This window comes from Apostichopus japonicus, chromosome 23, assembly GCF_037975245.1.
Source record: "Apostichopus japonicus isolate 1M-3 chromosome 23, ASM3797524v1, whole genome shotgun sequence".
Taxonomy (NCBI): domain Eukaryota; kingdom Metazoa; phylum Echinodermata; class Holothuroidea; order Aspidochirotida; family Stichopodidae; genus Apostichopus; species Apostichopus japonicus.
This window is the reverse complement of record NC_092583.1, coordinates 17663448-17676553: the sequence shown is the minus strand read 5'-3', so window position 1 is coordinate 17676553 and position 13106 is coordinate 17663448. Positions and strand designations below refer to the sequence as shown.

At 38.9% G+C, this 13106-nt stretch overlaps 2 protein-coding genes across 4 annotated transcripts in view; one reads left to right on the top strand and one right to left on the bottom strand.

Annotated features, from left to right (window-relative positions):
- Window positions 1-443, bottom strand: part of LOC139965033 (myosin light chain kinase, smooth muscle-like) — a 116341-nt gene extending 115898 nt beyond the window's left edge. For 2 of the 3 annotated variants that reach the window (XM_071967194.1, XM_071967195.1), the window contains exon 1: window positions 246-441. The gene's annotated coding sequence lies outside the window, so the exon portion shown is untranslated. Of the gene's footprint in view, window positions 1-245 lie in introns of all 3 variants that reach the window. The other variant, XM_071967197.1, reaches the window with a different exon arrangement.
- Window positions 444-5222: 4779 nt separating this feature from the next.
- LOC139964528 (uncharacterized) lies at window positions 5223-12816 on the top strand. The gene is made up of 4 exons (XM_071966152.1): window positions 5223-5608; window positions 6787-6876; window positions 8800-9513; window positions 9910-12816. The coding sequence occupies exons 1-4, from the start codon at window positions 5340-5342 to the stop codon at window positions 11675-11677; spliced, it is 2841 nt and encodes a 946-aa protein (XP_071822253.1). The 5' UTR covers window positions 5223-5339; the 3' UTR covers window positions 11678-12816.
- Window positions 12817-13106: the final 290 nt, after the last annotated feature.

Genomic DNA, 13106 nt, shown 5'->3' with positions numbered 1-13106 from the left:
GATCGCAAATTTGGTTACGAATTACAATAATTAGTTATCATACTGCCATCACATGAGTATTTATCCAAATTGACTCTCATTTTACTTTATCTGAATATTCTCAATGGGTCTGGACTCTCCAAGCATATACTTTGATAAACTTATTAATCTTATAATGTCGGAGACAATGCAGAAAGACACGTACTTGGTAGAATTAAGCATGCAACAATTTGTTTGCTAAGAGTTCACTTACTGAGTCAACTTACCGATTTTCTCTTTATGAACTACAAGTTTCATTACCGAGTTTGCGTCCTGTGTAGTGCTGTAAATGCTCACAAAAATGACGTAAATCGAGTTAATGCACTATAACTAAATTGAATGTAAACACACAGTTTCGTTGATGTTATCCTCACAATCAATTGATGAGAGTCCCAGATTCAACTGACGTATTCAGTATACACAACAGGAACTACATAACCACACGAAAATATTTTGAATTGTACAACCTTGACCGCAGGATAGATTACACAGCGTCATGTAACAAGTTAGCCTGTGTGAAACAATACGTCACAGATAGTTGTTGTGGCTAATTGCTACTATGTGGTTTCCTACGGAAACCTTCCCTTTGTCCACGATTTAGAGTTTTAATCCTTCCAGTGATTTCATTTCACTCTACGAACTATTCAGCCGAGAGAAATGGGTTTCTCCCACTCTCCTGATTTCGGATTAAAAACTGACTTTCACTGACATTTCTGATTGATTGAAGCCTGTGACCTACATAAGGATATTTACTTCTCTCATATAGCTATGTGCATGGAATAACTAATGCGACCACTTGTGTTACTCCTATTACGATAACCGTGATCTTCTCAGTACGATTCAACTTGTGTCCCAGAGTCTCGAGGATTAAGAAAGGATGAGGCAGTTAAACAAAAGTAGGACCGGGGGTGGGTAGGGGAGGGGGAGGTGTTTTGACATGTTGGGTGATATGGATAGTTATGTGTCGGGACGTCGAGACACAACAGCGTTTAAATACTCACGATCTAGCATTGACCTATGTGAAGCAAAGTGTCTAAATAATTTCACTTTATACCACAGTAATAAGCGAAATATATCTGCAACCTTAAGGTAAAAATAAACACGTACGAGCTATATTCTTGAAGAAATAATCCTACCTTTTTGGGAAAATATCGGTAGCTGACACTCAATGTAGATATGACGATGGAATTAAGTTTGTATATGAAAGGTTTCCTTGCAGGCGGTATGGAAATAAATGTAACAACGGCTCAGTATTCACAAGGTCCTGGTCTAGTTTTATTTACCCATTTTGTACTAAAATTATGATTCAACCAACTAGTCTCGATTGGTCTAAATGTGGTGACTGCATGCATATAAATCCACAGCCTTGAAAGAATTGCATTGAAAAACACTTATGGCACTTTACAACAGAAGCCCTACTTACTATGCGTGTCGTGGAAAATCATAACAAAAGGAAAAGTTCAATTGACTCGCCAGGTCCTCTTTTGTTTTGTAGGTCATTTGAAGTTATCCATTCATGCGGCTCGGAATGGCAAATTGATATTCACACATCTATAGAGTTAAATATTCGGAAAAATATCCATACATAGAAATTGAAGGCCCATGATTTCTCGGGAGAGGAGAGGATAGGATATAGGATAGGATATAGGATAGGATATAGGATAGGATATATGATAGGATATATGATAGGATATATGATAGGATATAGGATAGGATATAGGATAGGATATAGGATAGGATATAGGTTAGGATATAGGATAGGATATAGGATAGGATATAGGATAGGATATAGGATAGGATATAGGAGAGGAGAGGAGAGGAGAGGATATAGGAGAGGATATAGGAGAGGATATAGGAGAGGATATAGGAGAGGATATAGGAGAGGATATAGGAGAGGATATAGGAGAGGATATAGGAGAGGAGAGGAGAGGAGAGGAGAGGAGAGGAGAGGAGAGGAGAGGAGAGGAGAGGAGAGGAGAGGAGAGGAGAGGAGAGGAGAGGAGAGGAGAGGAGAGGAGAGGAGAGGAGAGGAGAGGAGAGGAGAGGAGAGGAGAGGAGAGGAGAGGAGAGGAGAGGAGAGGAGAGGAGAGGAGAGGAGAGGAGAGGAGAGGAGAGGAGAGGAGAGGAGAGGAGAGGAGAGGAGAGGAGAGGAGAGGAGAGGAGAGGAGAGGAGAGGAGAGGAGAGGAGAGGAGAGGAGAGGAGAGGAGAGGAGAGGAGAGGAGAGGAGAGGAGAGGAGAGGAGAGGAGAGGAGAGGAGAGGAGAGGAGAGGAGAGGAGAGGAGAGGAGAGGAGAGGAGAGGAGAGGAGAGGAGAGGAGAGGAGAGGAGAGGAGAGGAGAAGATTACCATTCCTAACCCAATGTACACACAATTTTGTAACTATTTACATTTTCAATTTCCGTTAATTTTAATCGTCTTTATCAGTTGGAGACACCCTAACGAGATGTCCAATTACTGACAGGTTCATCAAACAGCCATAGGCCAGGGAGTGAAATTCCATCTGGTCTATGTTTGAAAAGAGATAGTAATAATTCACTAAAAAATGTTGACAAAATATAAAGCAAATAACTTGACGAAATCCTTCGAGGCTTCTTTTGGCGCCAATCGGATACACTAAGACAGATATATAACTTACGATTATCATTTTCATTAATATTCAATAAAGAGTGGCATTTATCAAAGTAAACGTACAAAACTAAGAAGATATTAATTGAGCTTCAGATTACATGAAATCGATAGTAAGCGATTGGTTTTCCAATCATATCTTCTAAACTCCTCTTACATTATTCCATCGCCATTATGATCAACATAAGAAAAGATAAACTGATCTGTAAAGAAATTGAATACGAACCAGAGAAAATAATGAACTGACGAAACCAATGAACTTGATTTTACCGTCAACAGCATCGACTTTGGTGTCCTGAGAATTATACAAAAACACCTTGAGCTTTACTGAAATAGATGGCGCTCTACATTTTGATGAAACCGTTTATATTGGGAATTTACAAGTTTAGTCCGCACCTATTGTATGTTACATGCAAAATCGAAGAGAACATATATAATAACATCAATTCCTATATTACAGGAGACACACAGGTGGGTGGGGGGGGGTGCTTTCTATGAGAGAATAGGAGAGGGGTGGGGGGGGGGGTATTGGAGGGGCATAACCCTTCAGTCACTGAAATGAGTTTGCGTGTTATAAACATGATACAAATCTGCAAATATATGTCAGGGACCGCAAAGTTGATACATTTTCCAAAGAAATTAATTGCTTGATTGAGATAGAAAACGGATTCAAGTAAACGTCATAAATAAATCACTTCACTTTTATTGTATGGACGTATCAAGGTGTACATAGAAACTTTGCATACAATAATCTGATCGAACGAATCGTGATAATCGTAAATATTCCAATTTCAAAAAAAACGTGGGACCTCGAGTGGGAACTGACGAGAAAAGAATTGGGGGTAAAATGTAATACTGACACGCAACGTAACATGCTATAACTGCTTGACTGCTTTACTGATATATCATGATTGGTCTTAAGGATTACGTATTACAGACTATGGCATCGCCTAAGAAAACATATGATCATCTTCGTGATTGAACGAATGATCTGATTTAAGAGAAATAATATAATTACCAAATTGATAAACAATGACAATAAAGCAGGTTTAATTCAAAGAAAACTGGTTATTCACCAGTCTGTAATATAAGCCCCGTAGATGAAATATCATATTGATAGGGTTATGATGTAAATGGTACATTAAAATTAACAATCTGGTAAGTACATTCCCTCAGTTCATTGACTCTGTTGGTTAGTTATATATATATATATATATATATATATATATATATATATATATATATATATATATATATATATATATATATATATATATATATATATATATATATATAGTGAGGGTATTGTACTGTATGGGAGGCTATACGAGGAGGTTACAAATGTGCATCTTACAGTCTCGCGTCTTTTGTATAATTGTAATCATTGTGGCCGGATATCACAAAATGAGATAATCAGATTGGAGAGAGATGATGTTGCCACTAACCTTCATTTAGGAGATAATTATAAAGTGAAGATATTTACATTATCCAGTTATAAGGGAAAAATCATCGAGTCAATCCAAGTTGTCTTAGTAATAAAATTAAATATGGTTTTGTTTTTTATAATTTCATTGCCAGGTATCACATAGCCGGGGAATGGGTTGGGGGGAGGGGGCGGGCGAGCACAAGGGTCATATAATACCACAAGGGCGGGGTGGGGGTAGGGGGGTTAATGCCTTTGTAGAGTCATAATTCGATTTAAACACTATATATTTCATTCTTAGGAAATTCCGAAGATATATAATAAAAATAAAATAAATATATAATTAAAATAGAAGAGTTTCTCATTGCCACCCCTCCTCTGCCAGGGAAATATCATCCGCACTAAAGATATCAAGATATCATTGGTACACAACTTATCGCATATTCAGCCCCAGTAACTTATTTAAAGATTGTGGTCACACTGGTAATTATTATTTGCCAGCCCCGTGAAAGAGAATCCTTACTTTATGGATCGGGGTGGGGGTTAAAGTGGGGTTGAAATGTGGCTCTTTCGATCAGGGCATACCATCTCCTCAGTCATCTAACACAATTAACTAAAATGTAGTATTATTAAGTTTCTTTTCCCTTAGAAAACGTACAATGACCAAATGGGGATTATGTGAGCAAAGGGGTGGGCATGGGGGTGAGGAAGGGGTGGGGCATGGGGTGAGGTAGGGGTGGACACTGGACATATATTGTAATGGTTAATTCATTAATTGTCTGTTGGATCATATGTTCTTAAGCTTTGCTTCCACCGTTTACAAATTAACTTTCTACTCCTGTTGTTATCCATTTCGTCGCTTTTCATGCAAAATGAGGCGGAGGAGGGTGTTGAAATTTATTGGAGGGTTAATTAAGGCCTACATCGTGTAAGATGTAGGCATAACCTCACTTATGTGTCCACCGTTGGTGACGACATGACCTGTTTAGTGAAGTGTCTATAAGTTTATGACCGCAGTTTCAGTATTACAATGCTGTCCAATAGTGCTACCGAACTGAACGATTAACAACAGTGAGTTATGTTATTTTTCACATTTAAAGGACCTGCACTTATGATGTATGCGCATGTGCGACCTGACCCAAAATGCTAATGAGTCTCGCAATACCCCGTATACTCTTTGTCTTATTGGGATAGGCCTACACTTTAAGCTCCCAGAGCTAACCAGATTATCACCAATATTCGACCAAGGGAACCGTACTCGTATACGGTGGTCATGGAGGATGTTCCTTTTGTCAAATTTAAGAGAACTAGGGGTGCTCCCTTGAAGTATGGACCAGATAAAGAAACAAGTCGGAGAGAAATTGCACGCCAAAGAGACGCTACGAAAGTCTACCTTCTCACTTCACACGACGAGTGGAGGTCTGCAAAGCAAACTTACGAGCGGAGACTTCGTAAACCCATAACAAACAGCGAATTTGCGCTGCATCTTCTATCAATTCATCGAAAAAGCAAATGTCCGACTTGCACCAACCTTGATCAAAGGTGAAATAAGATTTTTTGAACGAGTTGCAGTGTTTTTCAGGTCTAGTGAGGTCATTTACAGTAGCCTAATCAACGTACCTAAGGAGCAGTCATTTCCGGAAGTTGATGTATAACTCTCATGTTGTATGTAAAAGTGTATACAGTTATTATACGAGTAGCCTTTACGCGAAATGTTTTTATTTCACATTGTTAGCACAGGCGTAACGAACCGTTGGCATATTGTAGGCCTACATAACTTGAGTTTATCATGAGTTTATCTAACTGGTACTTCTAGTCGCAGTTATCATAAAGTCACACGAAACACTCAGTAAATGGTTTCATTATGATAAAAAAGAAGGTGACCATATTGTTTTCATGATGATGTTGACCATTTGATGTTGACTTTCAAGCCTAAATGTAGATACTTTAGAAAGATGATTTTAATGTGGTTCAAATGCTGTATAATTAAATATTGTCCTTCAAATAAGGGGATATGTCCTGGGACACAGGGTAAGGATTTAGTGACAGTATCCTGTAAGCCTTGATGAAATCAGGGACAGTTCCTAAGACTCTTTTATTGTGGGATGGAAAATGAAACCGTCCTTGGAAAAAGGTCTGATCACTTATTGGAAAGTAAAAAATATGAACGTGATTATGTGCATCCATGACTTGTGGTCTATATGTCAAGTGACATAGGGCCATGTTGTCTCTAGGACTTTGTAAGTGGATTGAGAGGTAATCAGTATAGCAAGTTAGCATGCTAATTTAGTGCTAGAATTTTCAAAAGTACCTCATAAAATACTAAAACTACAAAGGTTTAATTTGCATCTTTGCAATTGCACTGCACTTTTGCATAGAGGTTGCAAGGTACTGGTCTGATGAAATTATCTTTTGCAACTTCTACAGTATAATTAAGACACAAACAAGATGATGCTACAACAGTTTGGCTGTACTTGATGATAAGTAGCGAGTATTTAATAAGTATTCTGTTTTAAGTAACCCACACTAATTAATTCTGTTAACGGCATATTAACTCGGATATATACATACTCAATGCAGTTTGTTTACTAATAAATTGGTCTTTGTGTAAGACTAATGTTTGCTTCTATTTTAATGGGTTGCTGGGAAGTCTGTGTCGTTGATTGGGTATGTTTATTGTTTAATGTAATTCTTTATTTGTTTCTTGTTCTTTATGGCAGTGATGGAGAGTTACCACTGACAGATACAGAGATTCAGACAGACTGTAGATGTCCCTGTCAATGTGATATCGAAGAGACTCTAGCTAAAGAGTAAGTTATTAGTTTAGTTTAGTAGAAAAAAAGGATCAGGAGGGACACTTAAGTCCCCATCAAGGACCCTACAGAGGGAGAAAAAAAACTGAAGACACAAACACTCAGATCCGATTACAATGCTTAAAGTGCTTGTCCAAAGCATTCTTAAACCCATTGACACTACTTGCAAGTACAGCTTTCTCAGGCAAACCATTCCACTCATTCACATCCCTATTAGAAAAAAGTTATGCCGAATATTAATCCTACTATGTGACTTTTGGAGCTTAAGACAATGACCTCTGGTACAACTACTGTTAGCAAACATGAAAAAGTCGGTAAAGGATAAATTGTCGAAACCATACACAATCTTGAAAACCTGGATCAAGTCCCCACGTAACCTCCTAAGCTCCAGTGTGGTGAGATTCAACAGTTGTAACCGCCTATTATAAGGAACACTCTTTAAGGAACTAATCATCCTAGTAGCCCTCCTCTGGACCTTTTCAAGTACTTCCTTAGCAAAATATGGGTTCCAAGCCTGCACAGCATACTCCAGATAAGGCCTAACCAACTGCTTATAAAGCCTAACTACGATGTCCTCTTTCAGAAAACTGAAGTTCCTCTTGATCATACCTAAAACCCTATTACCTCTTTTAGCAGCTTCAAGACAATATTAAAAGTCATTGTCCTACAGGTAGAAAATCCATCTCCATTTAGGACCCTCCCTCAAGGCCTGTCTAGCAAGCTCTGCCATTTTGTAAATATGTGACAATTGATGTCATATTGCCAGTAGGACCTGAAACGATTGAGGGATGCTAATCCTCTTCTTAAAAAATCATGTTTTAAATAGCACAGTGGTGAGGATAAAGCATACATGTACCTGTAACTTACATAGGCACAGTCGATGTCTTTGTTTAACTTACATTGGCACAGCCAATGTCTTTGTGTAGCTTACATGGGCACAGCGATTGTGATTTGAAGGTCATCAGTGTTTCCCCTGAATTTTAACAGGTCCACTAAACATTGCCAAAAGCTTATCAAATTTAATTTACTGGAGTTTCTGATCTTCAAAATCTAAGCGATTGAGCCTGAACTCAGTGACTGAACATGGTTTGTGGATACCAATAACATTCTTATTGAAAAAAGCTGGTCTACTTATAACATTTTGTTAAAGAATCACTGTTGAAAGAATGTTAGTCTGTGTTTAATAAACTGTTGATCATTGAAATGTCTTCTATCAGTGCATATTACAAAATACTACTTACGGTAGCTTTTGAGAAAGTATCCTTCAGATATCAGAGGTTCATTGATATATAGTGGCTGGGCTGTAAAAGAAAGACTTAAGGGCATCTCCTGGGAAGCAGCACCCAAATCTGTAGGAAAAGTTGTGACATTTATGTTCTCGTGTTACCAGGACACTAATATAATTTCTTCGCATCTGGAGGCAAAATCAGCTCTTGAGAACCTAACATCTTGGGCATCGTTGGAGCAATTTCAATCTGCTCTGAAGCTACTGTATTTCTAATGTTTTTGTCAAATTTCATCATCGCAACATCTCAAATAATTCTTTCAGAACAAAAAACCAAAACCTTTGTGAAACTGTCCAGGATTATTTTTAGCCCCAGACTCATCCTAATGTTGGCTTTTCACATCACTGCTTAGCTACTTTTCTGACACAAATTTTGGTGACTTTTTTTTCGAGCCCTAGATACGACCTGTGTAACATACACATAAAATGGGTGATTGAGATTCTTAAAGCCAAGCTGCCAAAACCTTTGCAAGTGTTTATTGCATGCTCATCACACCCAAAGCAAAAAATTAACTGAAAACCTTTTTCATAGGTCATTTATCAACAGTCTTGTTTGAAGTTTTCTTGTTGATCATAATTTGTTGGGTTAAGATGAGGTCTTTTTTATTGAGAATTCCTTTATGTTTGTTTTGTAGACAATCAGTAAAGAAAGAGAAACTGCAGGCAAAGCAATTAACAAAGAAAAACCAAGGTGCAAGAAGAAGAAAACAGTCATCTCCACAGGGTCTCCACCGTGACAGTGACTTTCATCCAGATTCCGAAGCTTCTTTCCCAGCAGTGCCAAGTAACGGAGATTCCACTCCAAAGAATGTTAGCCAAGAAGGAGAACCACACATCATCAGTACTACGACAAAGCTGCTGCAAGGGTTACGGGGCAAGAGCGACGAGACAGAAGAGATGGAGAACTTCGATGAGGAGGTGGAAGAGGATGAGGAGGATGACCAAAATGAATTTGATGAAGGAGATGAATACCTTGAAGATGAGGAACTGATTTATCCAGCGGTGAAAGCACTGAAACGGTACAAGGAGGATGAAGAGGAATGGAAGTCATCCGAGATGTCCGACGATTCCGCTGATGTTGATTATGGGAAACCTGCCCCAAAGCGGAAACGAAAACCCCGGAAAAAGCCCACAGCCAAAGCTGTGACTAAAATCATGACTAAAGTCGCAACTAAACCTGTTTCCAAGACAACTCCGAGAGTCACGAAATCTGCAGCAACTCCAAAGCTGAAACCGCAGACGACTTCAAGACCAAGAGGTGCTCCCAGAGGGAGGAGGAAAAATCCTGTGAAAGTGACTGAGAAGGTGAAAGTAAAGCCAAAATCCCCACCTCTGAAAAGAGGTCCAAGGTAAGTGATAATAGATGTGCTGTTGAATCATTTCTAAATACTTTTTTGGTGTTCCATCAGCTATGTTCACACTTATCTGGTAATGGTAAGGACAACTGCAAGCCGTAAACATTGGCTCTCTGTACAAACCAAAAGTATATTCAAACTGAAGGGGATTGCACTTTACTTAGTCTGGTAAGTTAGGTTACTGCAAAGTAAAGATTACATCATTTTCATTTTAGGTAGATTTTCATCAAACCCTTTGTCCTCTCTGATTCATCCTTTAAGACCCAATTAAACTTCATGTAGTTTTAAAGCCTCATCAGAAACGTTTCCAAAAATTTAGTCCTTCAATTTGTTGATATCAATTTTTCTGTTTAATCCTATAAAATTCTCACTTTTCCTTTCTTCTCACAGCATGTTCATTCGGAGAGTCAGCTGGACAGACCTAAATAAAGTGTACCAGTGCAAAATTTGTAATCATGAAAATGAACTTCCCTTGCAAGCATGTCGTCATCTGCTTGCAATGCATCCAGAGATTGTCGGTGCTCTGCGTGAATTTCTTTTGAGGAACAAAGTCTTGACAGCAGACGAAGAGAGAAGCCTGTATAGTATAGCATTAGAAGAACCGTTGCCATTGTTATTACATCAGCACACAGATCAAAACTCAGAACACCCCAATCCACGAACACCTAATGCGTCTGATCTTTCAGACAAGACCATGGAGGCAAGAATCCAACACTTTACTGAAATGTTGATGCCTGGTTATCTTGGAACACCAACAGCCTTGCCACATTTACCAGGTATGCCAAGTTTTCAGCAGAGTTTCAACAGACCCCCTCTATTCGAGGGTGCTCAGAATGGTATGGTACCCCTCCCGCCACACTCCTTGGCACCAATGGCAAGTGCCACAGCAGCAATCTTTGGAGTACCTGGCATTGGACTGCCGGAAGGTCAGATGGTGCCGCCAGTTTCAAATTCATCATTTGTCTCTGCATCCAATAACGATGGATTGCCCACCAGTACGCCATCGCCCACGACAACTCATTCCAGTATGGTTGCCATGGGATCCACCAATCATGGGGGTGGTATGGGTCTTCAAGAGGTCCAGCAGGAGGATGAACAGTTTAGTTCTAACCACCAAGTAGATGGGATGGACTTGCAAAACAGCCACAGATCAGATGGTTTTGGAGAAACAAGTTCCAGGCAAACAACATCTGAACCCCAATCTCCCTCTCAAACTTTGCATCAACCACCTCTGAATTCCCCACGTCCATCATCTCAACCATCTCGACTACCCACTCAACTCCTTCCCTCAATGAATGCATCTTCATCAGATCAACTCCTAGACCCACCACAACAATCAACACAACAGGAACCTCAGCTGCTGAGTCAACCACCACGACCTGCCACCGTTCCATCTCACCTAGAAATGGAGCAGAATCAACCACCTACAGAAGAGAGTCTATCTTCTCTAAAAGATGGAATCGAATATGAAACAGAGAACCCTGACAAAGTCAACAACAACAACGACGAAGAAGAAGAAGACAAAGACGAAAATGAAGAGACGGATGAAACAAATAATCCATTCGAGAAAGAAGACCTGCTCATGTTATTAGAAAGATGGGTCAAAATTCCCTTGGATTGCCCCTTTTGTAAAATGAAACTTCCATATATGAAACGCAAGGATAAACACAGATGTAAGCGGCCCGGCCCAAGTGTCCTCTGTGATATATGCGGTAAATCTTACCCACAGACTTATTTCCGTTTCCACTACCGAAGGGTACATGTTCCACAGAAGAAGGTGCCTTGTCACTTTTGCAGCAAAGAGTTTAAGCCGTCGTCACTTTCCAAGCACATTCTGGAGAGGCACAAACCGAGTAGGCCGTACAAGTGTGGCATTTGTGGTAAGGAGTTCAATTCTAAGAAGCACTGCGATAAGCACGAAGCGGTTCATAAGACAGAAAAGCCACACAAATGCCCAACCTGCAACCGTGGTTTCACACAAAGAACCAACATGAAGAACCACATGAGACAACACACTGGGGAACAACCATACCGCTGTCACAACTGTATGAAATCCTTCACACACAATGTCAGTTTGAAAAATCACCTGAAGAGATATCACGGTATAGACCTGTGGCAACTTGGGCACACAGGTGGCGGCAGACCTAAAAAAGAATGAGTACGTTTTTGAAATTGCTTTTCTGTATTTTATTAAGAAGATTAATGTAGTACATATCGGCATGAGAAAATAGTGCATTTTATAATCATCAAACGGTGTGTAGCTTCCTTTTCTATAACCACTCAAAGAATGACTATAGGCACAGAATTAATTTTGGTATGATGTACACTAGTTGCTATCAGCCAAGTTGTATTTGGTTTTTAATTATTTTAATCTTTGAGAAAAGACCCTTGAACCTGCTGAGTTCCAACAACTTTTGTGACTAGCTATATATAGTCTAACACACAGACCATTTATAGGATAGTTCCTCAGATGCCAATCAAAGTTTTTTGATAGCCTCAAATGACATGTTAACAATGTTTCACAAATTTGTCAAGGAATGTCATCCGAAGGTGATCTGTTGATATATGAAGTCGAAAGAACATATTTTTGGTTTAGTTAGAAGTTTTAAAATAGTTGATTAGAACTAACATTATGGCTAGCACTGAGGAGCCAATGTCAGCAGCAATTTAGGCTTAAAGAAGCATTCCAGAGATTGAGCATATTTTAAAGATAAATTTCTTGAGAAACCAGAATAGCAATAGAAACATTACCAGCACTCCTCAAGTATTTTCTTGGACTTCGCTAAAATTCTGCCTGAAGTCATCATTTAAAGGTTCTGTGTTTGTCTAGTGTACTTCTTCTCGAGCTTTAAGTTTGTACTCATCAGTGGAAACTTAGTACTTATAACCGGGGGGGGGGGGGAGGGGGGTAGTGGATCGATACCTGTAACTGGGCCTGTTGTGCACTAAGCATATCAAGTGTAGAATATTACCCCGATGGCTTGAATCAAGAAACATTGGATATTGAGGAACACTATTTCATTTGATTACAGTTATTTTATGAGCATCAAAATTTACACCATTATTGAGTTGGTGATAGGTTTAGGTGATTAGGAATACTTTTTGACCAATGCTTTAAGAAGCCATCTTTTTTTTTATGAATGTGTTGAAATTCTTAGTTGGAGATGTCATGGATGGTTGGTGAAAAAGTTGGGGTGAAACTCTATTGATTCCTAAAGCTTTTTATTAAATAATATTTGCACCTTGATAGAGATTTTAATTTTTTGTTTTGTTTTAAATTCCAAGAGATCTTGGAAATATGGTGGAACAGTATTGTTCTTACTCTTGTTTTGATCCTTGATTAATTATAGCTTTTGCAGAAGGCAGTTCACCTTGTAACATGAAGGGTTTATAGTAAGAATAAACTAGATTCCAAAAGCAGTGAGAATGCAAGGAAGAGCATGAAACATGAAAGTTCAATGTTTGGTTATAAAATACAAATAATGGGTTATTGGTCAAAAAAATGAAATGTGACAAGAGAAAGCTCTACTGAAAAAAAAACTTTTAGAGAACTCTGTGACCATTTGAAAGACTGAAGTTTCCAATTT